Source organism: Pristiophorus japonicus, chromosome 5, assembly GCF_044704955.1.
Source record: "Pristiophorus japonicus isolate sPriJap1 chromosome 5, sPriJap1.hap1, whole genome shotgun sequence".
In the NCBI taxonomy this organism is placed as follows: Eukaryota; Metazoa; Chordata; class Chondrichthyes; family Pristiophoridae; genus Pristiophorus; species Pristiophorus japonicus.
The window spans coordinates 238,863,241-238,882,979 of record NC_091981.1 but is presented as its reverse complement, the minus strand read 5'-3'; the positions used below and the strand labels follow the sequence as shown (position 1 = coordinate 238,882,979).

Below are 19,739 nucleotides of genomic sequence, written 5' to 3'. Positions count from 1 at the left end.
GGAAATGAGGTCGGGAGAAAGAAGACTAGGGTTCGGGAGACTAAAAGTCGCAAGGATTGGGGCTTGAGCTGGGTGGGGGAGGGTGGGCAGAGAGAGGCAGACAGGGAAATAGGGTGGGCATGGGGACCAACATTCTTTGCAGAGCCGGGAGCAGCAGCAGCACCGTGGTAAGTGGGAGTGGCACTGAGACAGGAGCAGCTAGAGGTGAGTGAAATCTGGTGACTTTACTATGGGTAAATAGATTGTTCCCCACAAGTGTGTGAATGGGGAACAAGGAGACAGAGACCAAGGATTCTCACTGGAAGAACTAAGGGAGAAGGAAGGTTTTTGCACTAAGGACTATTAGAGAACAAGATGTTTCAGCACAATTAGCTATTGAGGTAGAGACATCATTTAAACGGGGATGGGATAAATATTTGAAAAGGAGGAATATAAAAGGATCTGGAGGGGATTGGGGTTAGAGCAGAGAGCAGCAGCACCGGGGGACAAATGGCCTCCTCCTGGGCTGCAATTTCTACCATTCTATAAAGACTCTCCTTTATTGAGTCTGAGCCCAGGGAGTGGTTTAGAAATGTTGGTGCTGAACTGAGTTTAGGACAATGTGCCCTGTGAGAAGAGCTCCAAACAACGTGCCCGCTACCTTTCATGCAATCGCTCGATTTGTTTCAGGTCAGTCTGTACTGGCTAGTTTTGATGTATTACTGAGATTCCCAGTTCAGAGTTGTTACCTTCACACAGCTGAGTCCAAACCAGAGACCAAGGAGCTAGGGAGAGAGAGCAGGCCTGTTAAAAGTGGCAATGACTGAGGAGTCTGATCGCACCTTGCGTAGTGCAGGGGGATTCTGGCTGTAGTCACAGGATGAATATCAGCAGATTATAGGATTACTACTGTAGTTACAGGTAGAATATTGGGGTATTGCACCTATTACTACCAATTACAAATAAACTATCAGTGAGCTATTCTATTACTGTTGGTTAGGAGGAGAATCTGACTGTTACCAGCATTACTATTAGTTATCGGTGCAATTTCAGTGAGTTACTATTACTTACTGGTTGAATCAAAGTTCTTCCACACATCTGCCTTTTACTGACTTTTATTCCCTCTGCTCCAGGGGTGCAGGGACCAATTGTAGAGACCCAACTACTGTCGCAGCTAAGAGCAGCGAACTTAGCTTAGATTGGGACCTTCATATTGCTTAGTGCTACATCAGGCAGTGCCTCCACTTGTTAGAGGGCCAGTTCAGTGCTCTCAAATGGAATGGTGCTTGTAGGTTTGGTATCATGGGAAATTGCGAATGCACAGCCCATGATTTTAGGTACATTAATTTTAATGGATAGAAAATCGCAGTCTGTGTGGAAATATTGTGGTCCCTATTGGGAGTGTAGGAGTGCAGAACCGGTCTGCAGACTCCACGGGTAGCTGGGTTGTGCCTGTTCTCAGTCAGCCACTGGATGGGGAGGAAACCATCACACCACATCTCATTCAGGGTCTTTACTAAACTGTGCAGGTGGTCACAGAGGAATCTGCAGCCCAGATCATTTTAAGAACGCAATCTGTTTCATTCCACAGGGAAACCTTACAAAGTCCCTGTAGATGGAATAAAATCTTCTATCCCCAGTGAAAAGCCAATAATGGGACTCCACACTAAGAAAAACTTTGTTCAAGCCAATGTAGTTGACGTTAAGATGTCAGTGCCCAAGAAGCCTGTGCCCATCTATGTCGATACCAGAAGAGGAAATAAAAACTTATTGGAACCATCAGGGCTTCTTCCAACACTTCTGTATAGAAAGGTAGATACCAGCATTTGTGTGTTATTGGAGTTGAATGAATGTTTGCTGTTTTTCTATGAACTTTTAAATTCTTCACCAGTTATAACAGAAACTTTATACATGTTTGTCATGCACCAAATATTTTCAGTCCCTTAAAAGAAAATAGTCTCTCTTCCAACTATTCAAGTATCCCATTCATCTGAAGCTATGTGTTACCATGACAATTTAAACATATCTGATCATATCACAAAACTTGACAAGTAATTCCTTCCCTTTATCCTGATTATTTTTCGAAAAGAACATGCTACAAACTTACAGTATATTGAAGAATGGGTCTTTTACACTGCTAATTTATCATCTTAATAGCTGCAAAATATTAAAAATAAACTTGTCATTACTGGTCAATTTTAGTGAAACATATAATCGACATCCTGGAACAAGACATGGGGCTCAATTTTCCCCAGTAATTTGCTCCGTTTTTTTGGCACGTTGCTTTTTTTGGCGTAAGTTAAAAAATCTCGCCAGCGTAACTCAGTTAGTTACGATTGTTTTAGGTTCGGTTTTTTTGCGTCATAGGGTGCGTAACCTGATGTCTGTCAATTATGGAAGTTTGCCCAAAAAGAATTTCTCCTAGGTCGGCGTATCTGACCACTCCCAAAAAACCTTCTGGTGAGTTAAGAAAAAGCAGCCGCATTGAAAAATCGGCACAGAAAGACGTCATTGTTTTTCAGCGAAGTTTTGGAGGGAGTCAAGAAGATTTAAACATGTATAATAAAGATTACATTTTTCACCTTATAACGCAGTAAATGGAAGTTTGATGTGATTCTGTAACTTTTCATATTTTTTCAACTGACACGCCACCACTGAACGTCTGCAAACCGGGCTGAAGGGTCGGAGCATCTGCCGGCAGAATTGGTTCCGCGTCCGGGGCTCAGGGCTTGGCTGCAAAAGAAGTCCGGGGGTGGGGGGGAGAAGGTGGAGAGCTGTGGAAGGCATCAGAAGCCTGCACTATGCATCAAATCAAGCCCAGGTCGGGGGCTGTGGAAGGCGATCGGAAGGCATCACAAGACTGCACTACGCATCAAATGTAACTTGGGGCGGGGGGTGGGGGGCCGTGGTTCTTGATCACTGCGCCTGCTCAGACCTGGGTGTGGTCCATACAGACCTGTGGGGAGAGAGAAAAAAAATACCTGTCCTGCCTGCCTGCCATTTTGAGCTTCTTACAAAGGGGGCAATACTGACAATGCCATACTTTGTGCAAGCCTTTTGCATGATTGTACTGCGGAGGAGACAATTGATTCAATGTCATCGCATAGGGTGATGGGCAGGAGGCCTTACCCACATCGGGTATATCGTTTCCGCAAAAAAGTTGTAACTGAGATCTGTGAATTGGTAAAAGCAGATCTGCAATCTAGAAGCGTAAGGAGGACTGCTTTGTCAGTTGAAGTGAAGGTAACAGCTGCAGTTTCATTCTATGTATCTGGATCATTCCAAGCTACATCTGGGGATGTGTGCGCAATTTCTCAACATGTGACACATGTCTGCATTCGGCAGGTGACTACTGCACCTTATGCCTGGAGGAATGACTATATAAAGTTCCCCATGACTGTCCAGGCAATGCCTGACAGCTTTGTGGGTTTCTCCAGGATTGCTGGCTTCCCAAAGGTACAGGGCTGCATTGATTGTACCCACATTGCCTTGCGAGCACCTTTGGAGGATTCCGAGATGTACAGGAACAGAAAAGACTTCCATTCCATTAACGTGCAGCTCATGTGTGACGACATGCATCGCATCATGCCAGTTGATGTACGATACCGTGGGAGCACCCATGATGCATTCATCCCACACGAGAGTGTTATATCTGCCATGTTTCAGCAGCAGCCAGAAGGGCACAGCTGGCTACTGGGAGATAGAGGTAAACGGCCTTGCCACCTGGCTCATGACGCCCCTATGCATAACCAGGATGGAAGCTGACTGGGAATACAACATGTTGCACATTGCAACGTGCAGCATAATAGAGAGGACCATTGGCATCTTGAACCAGCGTTTCCGATGCCTGGACCATTCTGGAGGCTTTTTGCTATACTCCCCTGAGATTGACGGTCAGTTCACTGTTATGTGCTGCATGTTGCATAACTTAACCATCATGAGACAGCAGCTGGTAGTAGAAAACCCACCTGAGGTGAGAGTGGCTGGTGATAATGATGAGGAAGATGCAGATGACGAGGAGGAGGAGGACGAGGAGGAGGAAGCCATGCAACTACCTGAATCCGAGCATGGTGGCGGAGAAGGGTGGGCCGTTGTGCCCCTTTAACGATTGCTCGAGCCTTGCGCCAGCAGCTCATTCATGGAAACTTTGCTGTCTAAAGGCTCAGCGGCAACAATTCCACATGGACCATGTTTATTGTTTGGACCTGTTCCGTAATGTGTTGTGTTAATGGAACAAATGATGGAAATTATTTTTGTTTACTTCAAAAGTTCTGTTAATAACAGAACAAATAATGGAAATGATTCAGTTATAATTTAAAATACATTTTATTCAAAAGTTTATAAATTTTTTTTACTTAACTTTAATAAACATATTCTTGTATCAAACTTTAAAGTTTTCACGTAAGATCACTTGCAAACTTTAAGATCACTTACAAACTTTTAAACTTGTAAATTTACATAACTTACAAAAAACATTTATTTTGAGAACAGTTACAACAGCAACAACAATAATAATAACAACAACAACAGCAGCAAAGAAAGGCTGCACCCATCTCTCCTCCACCTTATTCTAAGACCGCCCACTGCGCTTGGTCTTGGTGACTCCACCACCTCTGCCCGTAGGCTGTGGCGCAGCGTTTCTCGGATTGGTCCCAAGCTTATTCTTTCGAACATCCCGGGTAATGCACACTTCTTCATGGGGGTGCGGGGAGGGGGCACGCGGTAATGTGGAAGGCCCAGCTTGAGCCTCTTCAGAGTCTGGTCTGGGGATTAGAGTGGGAGTGGCAGTTGATTCTGTCAGTGGGCGCGGGGTCTGGGTGCATTCCCTTATTGCAACAACTAACTCCAAAATTCCCTCCCTCATGTGCCCTGACAGTGTCTCAACTAGCTGCAAGATTTCCTCCCTCATGTTCATCACCAGTGTCTCAGCTACCTGTGACATGCCCTCCCTCATGTTCACCAACAGTGTATCAACTACCTGCGACATTCTCTCCCTCATGTTCACTAACAGCGCATCAGCTACCTGTGACATTCCCTCATGTGCACCGACATGGTTTCAGCTGATGGAGATATTCCCTCCCTCATGTTACCGGACAGCATTCCCATTTCTCGTGAGTGTTGTTACTACTCCCAATAGTCCCGATACCTCATTTCCCACCTCACTGATGGTGTCTAGGAGTAATCACATAAGGTCAATGCTTTCCGCACTCATTGCCATTATCTGAACCTCATCTCTTAAATCCTGCACCTCAGGAGAGCGCTGTCGAGTTCTCCTTCCCCTCTTCACCCTGGGTGTGGCTCACAGCATCCCAGTGGGACCAGCAGCCTCGGATGGTGGGGCCCTGGGTGTGCCTCCCTGCACCCCACTTGAAACCGTGGAATGTCCCACCAACACTCAAACCACCTTTCAGGGAAGGAGCTAGCACCTCAATGGACAGCACCTGCACCTCCTCCAAAGTGAGTACAACAGTGGGGATTTCATCCATCCCCTCACCCCCATGCTCTTGGTCTGGAAGGTGGGATTGGAAGATGTTCTCCTCTTCAGGCTCGTCCTCATCTGAATCTTCTTCTGCATCGTCAGGGTTTGCCTCAAGTTCTGCAAAATATAACAGAACAGACAAATGGTTAGCAGCAGAGGAGGGGGCAGGGTGGGTGGCATGAGTAGGCTCACACAGCGCAGGCAGCAGGCTGATTTGAAGGACCACGATGAATGATAGCACATTGCATCAACTGAAGCATAGCTGAGGGAGACATCCCCATGAACCGAAGCATAGCTAGCCCGCACAGTACTTAACATTTAAGAAAGCCAGACTCTGGAATTTGCAGAACTTACCCTCTCCCTCGAGTGTGGGCCCAGCTTGTGCAGTGGTGGTTGCTTTTCTTCAGGCAGGACCCATCAAAGCAGTGACCCTTTATTCCAAGGGTGTCAGTGGGTGCTGATTTGTCAGGCCTCCTCCTGTTCGAGTTCTTTCTCGTTTGTTGTGTGCCACTTTCCTCTGCAAAGATGAAAATATAACTTTTTAGGGTGAGTGTCTTTCTGCTGGGTAGGACATATACAGATGGTCACATTTACAATTTCAATTCCATTGAAAAATGAAAATATTACTTACACTAACTACTTGACCAAAGTACTGCCACTTCTTTTTGCACTGGCCTCCAGACCTCGGGGTGCTCACCATTGCACAGTAATCTTCTGCAAGTTGGTTCCAGCGTTTCTTCATCTCTTTGGGTGGAATTTTTATGTGACCTCTGCTGGTGTCCAGCTCCTGCCATCTAGCCTCAATTACAGTAACTAGTGCCTCCACTTCATCCTGTAAGAAATTCTTGGCCCTTGCGCCACGTTGCATCTTGTATTGCAACTCCAATTTTTCCCATGAGAATTAAAGTTCTCACACACAACTGACTCTTTAAAAATGGCCAATTGTAGATCGGGAGCTGTACTGCGCCTGCGCGTCCATAGAAATCACATCAAAAACGTCCATTTTTTTGCGCATGCGCAGAAGAGAAAACATCATTTTTTCGCTGTAGATAGTAGGCTTCACCCCCGAGGCTACAGGACAGACTGCGTGGCGCCAATTTTGAAAAATAGAGCGGGGAAACTTAGCACATTTATTTTTGGAGTAGTTCGGGCCTAGAAAAACAGGCGTAACTCTGGCAATACGCCAAAAAATGGATTTGGGCAAAATTGAGCCCTTGGAATTAGTTTAAGAAAATTACCCCATGGGAATTTTCCATTAGAGTGTATGTGATTACTAATATAATCCCAAAAAAGGTTCCAGTAAATGAATATCATTAAAAGGGAACTGCTTATGGGTAAGTATTAGGAATGCTAAATAATTACAGCGAAAGAAGTATCATAAAGCTTTAATATTTTAGACCAATTTTTAAAATGATCCCATTTACAGATCTTTGATAGAACAATATATATTATTTATTTTATCTGCTGAGAGAGAATCAATTGCAGTAGTATGACCTATAACAGTAGGATCTTTTACCGATCTGTATTACTGTATTGCTTTATGTCCAATGAATAAGCATTCCCCAGAGGCAAAGCACAAGAAAATTAGTTCTTGGATGTGTAAGAAATTGAACTGGAGACTGAAATACAGAGTTAATTCTTTTATTGGATACTGATGCATAATGCTGATTCTGTACTAGTACAAGTGATCAACAAGCAGTAGAGCTAAGACACAGATACATTTTGTTTCTGCTCTTGAAACCAATTGCTTTATATATGAAAGGGAAGAAATTCGAGAGTGCCCCCTTTGGGGCGCTAACTTTTAAAAGTTTGAAAAATTAGCGCCAGGCGCTGATGTTTTTTAACTTTTAAAAAATTCGGCATTTGCACAAATTGGCTGCCGTGGAAGGATACCAGGAAGGAAGTGGAGTGCTAAATCAAGTGCTCCACTTCCTTCCTGGAGCACAACAGGCAGCAGGCAGGGCAGTAGATGTGCAGCGCTGCATAATGGGCTGTGCAGCAGTGCAGTGTTGGAAGGCTCCTTCTCTCCCGTAAAAGGAATGGTCATCGCTGCAGGCTCTGCACACAAAAACTTACCTGGTCCCTGATGTCAGCCACGATCCGGCTTTAAGTATCGCCCCCGAAGTGCCTGACCTCCCGATGAATGCCTACTTCAGCTGCTGGAGTTTTGGCCCAGTGATGCCGCAGGGGACGGAACCAAAGTTCGGGTCCGGGGTACTACCAGGGCGATGCGCACAGCGACAACGTCATGATCTCCGGATGAAGGAGAACGGGACACATCGCCATACCGCCGCTGCAAACCTCCCACCTATTATGTCTGAAGTGTTCTTATGAATGACACTATGAGGCAATGTGTTGTACTCAAACTGTAGTGACCTTGGTCCTTTATTCGTAACTCCAGAGTGAGGCAGCCACATGGTGGCTCCCCTTTTATACAGCCCTTGCCATTAGGGCAGGAAACCCCGGTCTCCACCAGTTGTACCCTCTAGTGGTGCCAGCATAGTATATATACACAGTGTAAACCTTATTGATAGTACATCAGGTAAACAAGTCTCCATCTTATGCAACTATACAGTGACTACACAGAGAGTATATCTATAGTCTGCATATAAAACATCACTCTCCCCCCAAGTCCTTTGTGCCAATTACCTTTGCACTATGTGCTCTGGCTTAGCTCTCCCCAGACTTAAGTGCCAATAGCCCTTGCAACTTGGCTGTGCTTTGGCTTGGCTCTCTCCCTGTTAACCCCCAAGTCTTTTTGCCACAACGTTGGGTAGTGGTTACCAGTTTGGATGGTTCAATGATGCAGTAGAGGTTCCAGTGGGTTCTAGGTATGATCCATGTGTGTGTCCATGGCTACATACATACATTTCCCCCCCCACCCCCCCCACAGCAAGATCATGCAGCTGGCCCGTTACATTAACATACAGGATCAGACACAGTGCAAGTACAAAGAAAGGAAGAAAAAAAACATTTTTTTTTTAGTTTGTATCATGACATCTTGGTTCAGTGGCTTACATTCGTTACGTTTTATGGTCATGCACAAGGATTGGGTAGATTGCATTCATGGTTCAGTCATGGTCAGTACTGAGGTAGCAGTATAGATATGCGAGGACGCTGGTTCCAGAGCAACCGGGCGGAGTTCTAGTCGTCTGAAGGCAGTGCTGCGCCCCCTGCTAGCGGGGTGGGCTTGGTTCGCTCATCTAGGCAGGACTCAGGTCCTTTGCCATTGCCTAGTGGTGGGCAGAGCCACAGATGTGTGTGGCCTCCCTGTCCTCCTTTGAGGGCTACAGAATCTTCTGCCTGCTCTCTAACGGTGTTCCAGGTCCCGTTTGGGGAACTCGTTGGTTCTGACCTTTCGCTCCCGGACATGACCGAGGTAGCGACTGGGTCTGGGGGCTGTACCGTCTCCACCCGGGTGGTGGGCAACGGCGGCCGACTGCGCGTATTGGTGGCGTTTTCATTTCCAAGTCCGTGGTGAATAGTGCCATCGGGTGCCTGCAGTGTGGGATAGACCTGGGGCAGGGTATCAGGATCAGTGCCTTCACCCTCCTGAGGTCGCTGGCTTGCTACTTTTGGGGACACTCTATTCCCGACATCTCGCAACATTTTGTTCTTTACATTCTTAATCAGTTCGTTACATTGATTGCCATGCATACAATGTCTCTTAAAGTTCAATTGGTTGCAGGTCTCCTTTAAGAGAACCCTGCCATGCCACGCTGCATCTCGCCATCTTGCCTCTGTCCTCGAGATTGACTACCTTGATCCTTCTCTCCCGCGATTCTGCCACAAAAGCTGGAAAAGTGTCTGTGAATTCAATCTTCCTCCCCAGGAGTCCTGTCACTGGAGCTGGGAAGGTACTTTTAGATCGTTCCGGTCAGATCATTGCCATGCAGTCGTGATGGACGGTCTGTGCCTCAGGTGCTGTGCTGGTCTGTTCTCTAGTGCCTGGCCCAAGCAAAGGTGAGCTTTTGCTCTGCCTCTGAGCATGGGGGACATCGATTGCTGGAGTGAGGAGGTCTTCCCATTTCCACTGGATCTTCCCCATCCACCTTCTTCCGAGTAGCGTTGGACCATCACCTGCAACAATCCACAGAGGTAACTTGTGCACCACGCCATTATGGATTACACTTACATCCGCACTACCAAGGACTGGGATCAGCTCCTTGGTGTAGGTGTGCAACTTTTCCTGTACTGGAACCAGCTCGGGTTCTTTTTCGTTCCATAGCCTCTCAAAGGCATCCTGGCTCATCACTGACTGGCTCATTCCCGTGTCCACTTCCATGAAGACTGGAATGCCGTTTATCTCGACTTCCATCTTCAATGGAGGACAATCAGTGGTGCAGGTATACACTCCATACACTTCTTCTTGGGGCTGAGCTGCCTCTCTGGCCAAATCATCATACTCCCTGCTGGATTCAAAATCATCCTCTGCTAGACGGTGAGTCGTATTTCTTTTACACATACACTGGAGGTGGCCCTTTGTGTTACAGGCTTTGCATACGTACTCAGCAAACCGACACTGGTGAGCCCTATGGTTTCCTCCGCAACGCCAGCATGGTGCTACTTGATTAGCACCCCTCGGCGGACTCTGAGTTCTGGAACCCTGAGGTCTGTGCCCTGGGCAGAGCCACGTTCTACAGTCTTGCCTGTGGAAGGCACCATTCTGTGTACAGTACTTGCCGTTTTGAGTCCACAGGATGAATAATTTGCTTGTTGCTGCAGGTCGAAGTCATGGACGCCTGACTGATGCTGATGGCCTTCTGCAGGTTGACTGTGGTGTCGGCAGATAATAGCTTGTGAAGGAGGCCCTCGTGGCCAATTCCTATAACGAAAATCACATGGTGCCGCAAGTCTCCTGAAGTCGGCAGCATATTTTGTAATCTCCTGGCCTTCACGTCTGCGCTGAATATAGAATCTGTACCTGGCCATGAGGATGCTCTCTTTTGGTTTTAGTTGATCGCGAATTAGTTCAGTCAGCTCATCGTATGTCTTATCCTTGGCCTTCGTGGATGCCAGCAAGTCCCTGACGAGGCGGTAGACCTCGGGCCCACAACTGGTCAGCAGTATAGCCTTGCACTTCTCCGCCAATGTGTCCGTCTCCCCTGCCAGGTTATTTGCCACGAAATATAGCTTAAGCCTTTCCGTGAAAGCATCCCAATCATCACACTCTGCGAAGTCTTTTAGTGTGCCAAAAGTAGCCATAATCGCATGAAAGTCCGTATTCTCGTCGCCAGTTATTAAGGGCTCAACAAGTGCATCGACTTTGCACGCTGGAAATGGCGCTGGATAAAAGTCACCCATCCTGGCTGCTCTTCCAAGCCCCCGGAGTCCCAGCGTGGCGTACAGTCTGAATTGGGGGGCGGAGCAATTGACCAGCGGCGAAAACTGCCGGCACCTGCGCGTATCTGCAGTGAAGTCTGCGCGTATGCTCCTGCCCTCCCAGCGTGTCCTGCGGGCTGTGAGCAGGACCCGATGCTCGCAGCCCCTATCCCCGGCCGAAGGGACGCCCCGATCTTGCCGCACCCTATCCCCAGCCGCGTGGCCTCCCGCACCGTCCGGCCGGCCCGCTGAGTTCCAGGGCCGAGGTAGGACTTCGGTTTTATTTTTTATTTATTGGTTGTGCTTGAGAGTTTTGATTGTGGGGGTGGGGGTGGAGGAGAATAGTTTTTTTTGGGGGGGAACGAGTGTTTTGGGGGGGGGAGAAAGAGTGATTTGGGGGGTGGGAGAAAAAGTGTTTTGAGGTGGGTGGGAGGAGAAAGTGATTTGTATACCAGCATCTCTCTCTCTCTCTCTGGCTACCGCCCCCCCCCCCCCCCCGCCCTCCCATCCCTCCCCATGACATCAAGGCCAGCATTTCTCTCTCTCTCTCGCTATTCCCTCTCCCCCCATGACATCGCGGCCAGCAGCTCGCATTTCACTGGTTGTTCTGGACTCCCGGTGCGCGTCTTCACTCCCCTATCCCAGGCCGAATGGCCTCACGCACAGGTCGGCCCACTGCCTTCCCGGGCCAACTTCAAAGATTAAGATAGGATTTACTTCATTTTTATTAGTATTTTAATTGTTTGAGCTTTTCCTTGCAATGTTTGGTGCTTGGTTGTTGAGGTCCTCTCCAGTGCCCTTCTTTCCCCTATCCCTGCCCTAATGTCTGTCGAATGTGCGTTGCTTTTTCTTCACTGCCCGCAAGGTTTTTCAGAGCTGGCCACATACGCTGACCTAAGTCGATTTGGAGTCAGTTTTTGCTGGCCAAAGTGGCATAAATGGTCAAAACTGGCGTAAATGTCTGGGAATGCCCCTTTTGAAAAAAAAACTGACCCTAACTGACATACTCTGGAGCAATTTTGGGGGAGGAAAGAGCATTTTTTAAACTTAAGCCAGAAAAAACAACTTACTCCAAAAAAATTGATTCAAGTCATGGCCAAAGTTAGGCCCAAAGTCTGTAATGTGCCTATGAATGACTCCACGAGGCAATGTGTTGTACTCAAACTGTAGTGACCTTGGTCCTTTATTTCAAATTCCAGAGCGAGGCAGCCGCATGGTGGCTCCCCTTTTATACAGCCCCTGCCACCAGGGCAGGAAACCCCCGGTCTCCACCAGTTGCACCCTCTCGTGGTGCCAGCATGTATATACACAGTTTAAATCTTGTTGATAGTACATCAGGTAAACAAGTCTCAATTTTATGCAACTATACAGTGATGACACAGAGAGTATATTTATAGTCTGCATATATAACATCGCCAAATATGGCGGGAGTCGATCTTCTTACCGTGTACTTAGCATGCCGTTATCGCCCCTGGAGGCGATAACAGGAGGTGCGAAGGAGGCCAATTTCTGGTCCTAAGATCCTTAAGACAAAATTATCTGCACAGCTTTCTATTACACTAATGCCCCCACATATTTAAAGGGCAAGTGCAAGGTTACACGATGGTTTCTAATCTGAAATGTATCTTTTAAAATCAGTTCCAAGATGAATTGTTTGCTATGATTGCTCAGATTATCTGAAGTGATCTTGAACTATTGTACTTGGTGTGCATCATTCACCTAAATTGGAAGGTGTTGTAAAGTTGAGAAGTTCATGAAAAGCTGTTAGAAAAATTAAGACATTTAAGAGAACATTTACTGAAAGATAATTTATTTAGATCAACATAGACATGGAGAGCATAAAGTGTCCTCTAAATGTTAATTCAGTAGATCTAGTTTTCAAAGCATCAAGATAATGATAAATGCAAGGTATGCGCTAGAAAATCTGGAAAGGAAACGGACATCTAACAAACCAATTAAGAGAATCGCTTTCAACCAGTATACCTTGGAGATGGAACTGGAGCAGCACAGGGGAGACTGAACTGTTCAATACCACAGTTAACCTGCTACCCAAGGAGAGAACTTTTATGTATTTATATAACCACTCAAAAGGTAGTTGCAATACAGACTGTGAACTAACAAGTTTATAAAAGAAAGACTTGCATTTATATAATGCCTTTCACGACCACCAGATGTCGCAAAGCGCTTTACAGCCAATTAAGTACTTTTTTGGGGAGTATAGTCACTGTTGTAATGTAGGAAACGTGGCAGCCAATTTGCGCACAGCAAGCTCCCACAAACAACAATGTGACAATGACCAGATAATCTGTTCTTGCTATGTTGATTGAGGGATAAATATTTGCTCGGACATCAGGGATAAATTCCCTGTTCTTCTTCGAAATGGTGCCATGGGATCTTTTACATAGACTGGGCCTCGGTTTAACGTTTCATCTGAAAGATGGCACCTCCGACAGTGCAGCACTCCTTCAGCACTGTACTGGAATGTCAGCCTAGATTTTTGTGCACAAGTCCTTGGAATGGGACGTGAACCCACAACCTTTTGCCTCAGAGGCGAGAGTGCTACCCACTGAGCCACAGCTGATACAGCTATAGTGCACTCTTAAATGTGAAAATAATTCTGTTACACTAATGTAATTCTTACAACTTAATGCTCTACTATCAAAAGATAAGTTTGTTGTTGTACTTGTGATGTAGAGTATGAAAATCTATACTAAGCATTAATCATTTTCAAAGAACGATATTACTGTAATCACCAATACTCAACCTTTCAATAGCTCTTTTTATTCACTTACATAGCAAAAGATAGTTTTCATAAGCAGATCCGTGTCTATGATCTCATTTTTTACCTTTTCCCAAGTGGGTATGTGTGGGCTGGTGCTTGAATAAGTAAAGGTGTCATGACGGAATTGGTGAATCAGGAACAGGAATGGGTATTGTGGAGCTGTCAAGCTTCTCATCTGATGTTTCTTTTTCAGTGAGATACAGACAGAACATTAATTTTAAGAGAATGCACTCTAAATTGTGAATAACATGTGACTGAGTAATGATGGAAGATTTGTCAAGTAACCAGAATGTCTGAAGACCATAAACACTCAGCACTCTGAGCAATTCATCTCATTACCAGTTTGAACCTAACCGTACTCCTCCCACTTCTCCATCTCCCTCTGCCTCTGTGGTTTGTCTGCGAGGACTTGTACAGTTTCCTCCTCAAGTCTATTCAGGCCTGATGGTTCCTGTTCTTCCACAAATGGCACTACTTTGCCTTTGATTGTGCACATGCTTCTCCTCTGCAAAGAAATCAAAAGATTTAGACAAACTACTAACTAACTCATAATTTCATTCCACCCAAGTGTCTGCAGACATTCTATTCGGATAATTTATTTCAGATATAGATAATGCAACAACCTCTTCACTTTTCACAAATGTGATGTGGGACAAAATGGAATGGTAGGAGGGGATGTGTGGCTGCTGGGGGTGGTGGTTGTCGATGTGGCGACCTTGGCTACAGCTAGCCCTTTTGCCTCTGAATCAGAAGATCGTGGATTCAAGCCTCACTCTAGAGAGTTGAAGGCATAATGTACTTCTGTGACTCCAATGAGCCCAGGAACTCTGTACAAAATGTAGCACCTATATTTATGTAATTCTACATATCTAATATTGATTCAGCAACAAAACAAAAAAGGTACTTAGTATTCAGTGCGTTAATCTAGATCATTTCATTTTGTAGGACTATGGTAAAATTCCAAATTATCTAATCAAGCGAACTGAAGAGGAGAAGAAATCACAAGAAGAATACGATGCCTATGTAAAGGAGCGTTTAAAGCAAGGTTCCATGAAACTATTGACTGAAGCTGAGCGAGACAATGTGTTACTGGTTAGCAATGATTATCTATTTCCATTATATATTCAAACAAATCATATATCTGGTTAAGATTCCAAAACAGAGAGGAGATCATACGAACATGAATAGGCCATTCAGCCCGTCGAACTCGTCTCACCATTCTGTTATATCATGGCTCCTCCTGGCTGTCTTCTCCATCTCCCATGTGAAGATGGAATTTTTCTCCCCTACTCCTCAATTCATACTGACACCAATGTTCCCCTAATTCTTTGGGGGTGTGCGTCCCCTTTAAGGGGGGCATGCACGAAACTTAACATTAAAATTGCCAGTCCCGTGCTGCGTGGGACCGACAGAGAGCTTAGAGGAAACGTTGGCTGACACTCGTCTCTCTCCTCTTTCTTCCCAGTTTATGTTGGCGTTCTTCTTGCTGTCTGGCGTCACTTCACTCCAACACTCTCCTCCCCCTTCCCAGTTCATACTTTCACTCCTTGCCCCTCCCCATTCACATTGGTACCTGCAGTTCATTTTGGTATTCTTCTTCTTAGTTTATGATGGCACTTTCCTTCGTTCTTTGCTTTGACCTTAAAAGACTGAAAGAAAATAAATCAGAATTTGACTTCTATATTTCAGAAATTTTAGTTTTGCATAAACTTTATGAAAACAACTCCCAAATAACAGTTTCAGGTTTTGAAAATCAAATGAATTGCAGTAGTTCCTTTTTTTATTTTCAACAGTTGCATTGACTTCTTCAGTCAGATATATCAGCCAACAAGTAAGGAAGTTTAACCATCTTTTTTCCATCGCCATAATCTATTCTCCTTAGCATGTTTTTTGCTCTGCCCTTAAAGGAGGGTAAACTCAGCAAAATTGCCCATTTTTATAGCCCCATTAGCAACTATGGGGGGGTGCTAATGGGGTGCAGTGAGGTTATCGCCGGGGGAAGGGGCCGATGGCACCTCAGAGGAAATTGCCCCCGAGGTTTGAGGGACGTTGTATCGTTAGCAGTGCGCCCCGCGATTTGCTCCCGGGCTGACGCACGCACGCCGATGACATCATCGCCGTGCGTGCCAACCCTTCACTGCCCAGCACCGACTCCTTTGCGGGCGGCAAGGATGGCGCGGGTCGCGAAGCTGGCTGACATCCGTCGCTGGAGCGCCCCTTAAAGGGAAGGCCGTTTGCACCGTGGGCTGCCTTATTTTTCTGTCACTCTTCTATCAGCACGACAATGGCGGCCCTTGCCTCAACCAGGCCGCCATCCTGCAGCCCGCCACTCCATTATGGGTGCCGGGCTGTTGGCCCGGTTGAGGGTATCCCTGGTGGCCCAGTGGCAGCCGCCAAAGGGACAGCAGAGCGCGCAGCGGCCCACCCCTTTAATTGAAGGGGAATGGCGTTTTGCTGCGTCAAGGCGCTGGGCTCCGGAGCGCAGTTCTGCTGCCCCGAGAGTGCCCCTCCACAGACGTGGAGCATCTCCGATAGCGCTGCACCTCCATTGACATGAGGAAGGGACAAATTCCGCATCGGGGATGGAATATCCGGGCCGAGCAATAATTGTTCTGCCACTGGAAGGTTACCACCTCTAAACGGGGCATGGGGCAATTTCACCCTCTTTATCTTTATTATGAATTTATATTTTGGTGTACAGAAGTATTTTAGTTTCAAACTGAGCTATGCATTGTTCACCTGTTTGCTTTTCTATTTATTTTTCTTTCAGGGACTAAAGCAGAACTGGGAGGAGCTGAATCATTCATATCAAGGCCTTTCCATTTTGATAGATACTCTTTCCAAGCAACTCCACAAGCAAAGACTTGAGAACAAAATGAAAAAACTAGAACAAGACATTGACCTGATTGAGAGACATAAATTTATCTACATTCCACGCAATTAATGATCCTCATAACTGTTCTTTTTCAATCATAAATTTGTTATGTATATGTTTTGGAAAAAGTAAAGTATTATTATGCAAACCTTGTTAGATTTTTGATCTAAGAAGTATGTCTACAGATTTCATACTTAGTATGTATGTAAACACAAAAATGGAGAAATTGTTAAGTGACAAGTGGACAACAAAGTTACAATTTAAATGCATTATTATAAGTTTTTCTTTTATTTCATTTGACAAGGAATTGTTTTAAATGGCAAGAAAACAATTGATTTATTGTATTGTACAAAAATGTTAAATACTCATATTCTGTATCAATAACAATGATTTATTCTGAGAAGCTGTCACTGGTTTTGCATTTAGAGAAGTAAGTTTTGACATAGCAGACATGTCTACTTAGATTTCCGAAAAAGCTATTGACAGGGTATGGCAAAAGAGGCTTCTCTATAAAATTGGAGCCTCTGGTATTAGTGGAAATATATTGAGCGGGATTCAAAACTGGCTGGCAGACGCAGGAAAAAGAATAGTTATAGATGGATTTGGATCAGTTTGGAGACCGATCACCAGTGGTGTCCCGCATGATCAGTGTTGGGACCGTTGCTTTTTACTATTTTTATTAATGATCTGGATTTAAGGGTTGGTGGCACAATTTGCAAATTTGCAGATGATACCAAGATCTGTGCAAGTGCTAGAACTGTAGAAGAGGCTCGTCTGATTCAGGCAGATCTTAATGTGTTGGGAGATTGGGTTCAAGACTGGAAAATGTATAATTTAGATAAGTGCAGTGTTATGCACGTGGGCAGGGCAAATGCTCAACGTTCATATACCTTCCAAGGAAAGGCATTAAAGATGGTGGAGATAGAAAGAGATTTGGGCAAACTAGTGCATACATTCTTAAAGGTACACGAGCAATGTCGTGCAGCGGTAGCTAGAACAAATAGGGGGCTAGAACCTCCACTTTTTTTGCATGCTTGATGCCCACTTAACATACATTTTACCGCTGAAATGAAGTATAAGGCCCAGATATCGCTCATTTAGTCACAAAATGGAAACTGACGGGCATTTTTCGGAAACTTATCGCCGAGCGTTACTTTCCCCATGTGCTTAACGCCGGGAAAAAATAATACCACCCGGCCGCTTTTTTTGGGCGGAATCATCAGAATGGGCGAAATCAATGCCCATAATATCGGCCAGCATTAATTTCCACCCTGATTTAACGCCGAGATTCAATAATACAGCCCGCCCACTTTTCTTTGTCGTAAAGATCATATTTGCCGAAACTAGCGGCTATGAGATTGCCCAGCGTCACTTTCACCACCTCGCACACATATCGCCCACAATATCGCTCGCCCAAAAAACTGGCCAGAAAAAATGGAACTAACCGGAACTAATCACAGCATTATGGACGGCAGGTTCTAAATCACATGTCGTATCCTTTAAAAGGCTGCTGTGCTTCAACCTCGGGGGAGTTCGGATGTATTCTGGAGGTTGTTGGAGTTGATGTGACTACCTCTACAAACATCTTGGCCACACTGATTGATTGGAATTTAATAGGTGTCTTCGTCGGGACAATCATTGTTTGTGAGCAATTGGTGGAAATCAGAGAGCTATTACAATGGGGCCTGTCCTTTCTCACCCTCTCTTGATGACCAATTACATGCAGCAGACTAGGGATAGGCGAAGGTACAATCCGCAGCATTATGTGCCCAATGTAAGACATGCCAGACAGATGAGGAGACCAGACGTTACAACATCCGCAAGTACAAGGCAAAGCATTCTTACCTCAACTTGCCCGACACCACCTGTCTTCGGAGACTGCGCTTCCACAATGAGGTTATCACTGAGGTATGCCAGCTGATAAGGGTAGATCTGCAGCCTGCCAGCACCATCAGTACTGCACTGTCCGTCGAGGTCAAAGTCACCGCGGCACTGTCGTTCAACCCCTCGGAATCTTTTCAGGCCACAGCTGGCGACATTTGCGGACTTTCTCAGCATGCCACACGTTGCTGCATTAGACAGGTCACTGAAGACCTGTATGCATGCAGGAGGGACTTGATCAGCTTTCCTATGACCAGAGAGGCACAGAGTGAGAGGGCTCTAGGATTCTCCAGAATTGCAAACTTCCCCAAGGTGCATGGAACAATAGACTTTATGCACATCGCGATGCGGGCACCTTTTCAGGAATGCAGAGGTTTTCAGGAACCGCAAGGGATTCCACTCCCTGAATGTCCAACTGGTTGTTGAGCACCAGCAAGTTATAATGGCAGTGAATGCTCAATTTCCGGGCAGCATCCATGATGCTCACATCCTGCGTGAGAGCACTGTATCTGACTTGTTTAACAATCAGCCACAAGGTCAATGCTGGATGCTTGGTGACAAAGGATATGGTCTCATAGAAACATAGAAACATAGAAAATAGGTGCAGGAGCAGGCCATTCAGCCCTTCTAGCCTACACCGCCATTCAATGAGTTCATGGCTGAACATGAAACTTCAGTACCCCCTTCCTGCTTTCTCGCCATACCCCTTGATCCCCCGAGTAGTAAGGACTTCATCCAACTCCCTTTTGAATATATTTAGTGAATTGGCCTCAACTACTTTCTGTGGTAGAGAATTCCACAGGTTCACCACTCTCTGGGTGAAGAAGTTTCTCCTCATCTCGGTCCTAAATGGCTTACCCCTTATCCATAGACTGTGACCCCTGGTTCTGGACTTCCCCAACATTGGGAACATTCTTCCTGCATCCAACCTGTCCAAACCCGTCAGAATTTTAAACGTTTCTATGAGGTCCCCTCTCACTCTTCTGAACTCCAGTGAATACAAGCCCAGTTGATCCAGTCTTTCTTGATAGGTCAGTCCCACCATCCCGGGAATCAGTCTGGTGAATCTTCGCTGCACTCCCTCAATAGCAAGAACGTCCTTCCTCAAGTTAGGAGACCAAAACTGTACACAATACTCCAGGTGTGGCCTCACCAAGGCCCTATACAACTGTAGCAACACCTCCCTGCCCCTGTACTCAAATCCCCTCGCTATGAAGGCCAACATGCCATTTGCTTTCTTAACCGCCTGCTGTACATGCATGCCAACCTTCAATGACTGATGTACCATGACACCCAGGTCTCGCTGCACCTTCCCCCTTCCTAATCTGTCACCATTCAGATAATAGTCTGTCTCTCTGTTTTTACGACCAAAGTGGATAACCTCACATTTATCCACATTATACTTCATCTGCCACGCATTT

At 45.8% G+C, this 19,739-nt stretch overlaps 1 protein-coding gene across 2 annotated transcripts in view; it reads left to right on the top strand.

Annotated features, from left to right (window-relative positions):
* enkur (enkurin, TRPC channel interacting protein) overlaps positions 1–16,840 on the top strand; it is an 89,942-nt gene extending 73,102 nt beyond the window's left edge. For both annotated transcript variants that reach the window (XM_070881445.1, XM_070881444.1), the window contains exons 3-5: positions 1,571–1,791; positions 14,508–14,654; positions 16,333–16,840. In XM_070881445.1, coding sequence (XP_070737546.1) covers positions 1,571–1,791; positions 14,508–14,654; positions 16,333–16,506 — 542 coding nt within the window. In that variant the 3' untranslated portion in view covers positions 16,507–16,840. The remainder of the gene's footprint in view (positions 1–1,570; positions 1,792–14,507; positions 14,655–16,332) is intronic.
* The last annotated feature ends 2,899 nt before the right edge of the window (positions 16,841–19,739 follow it).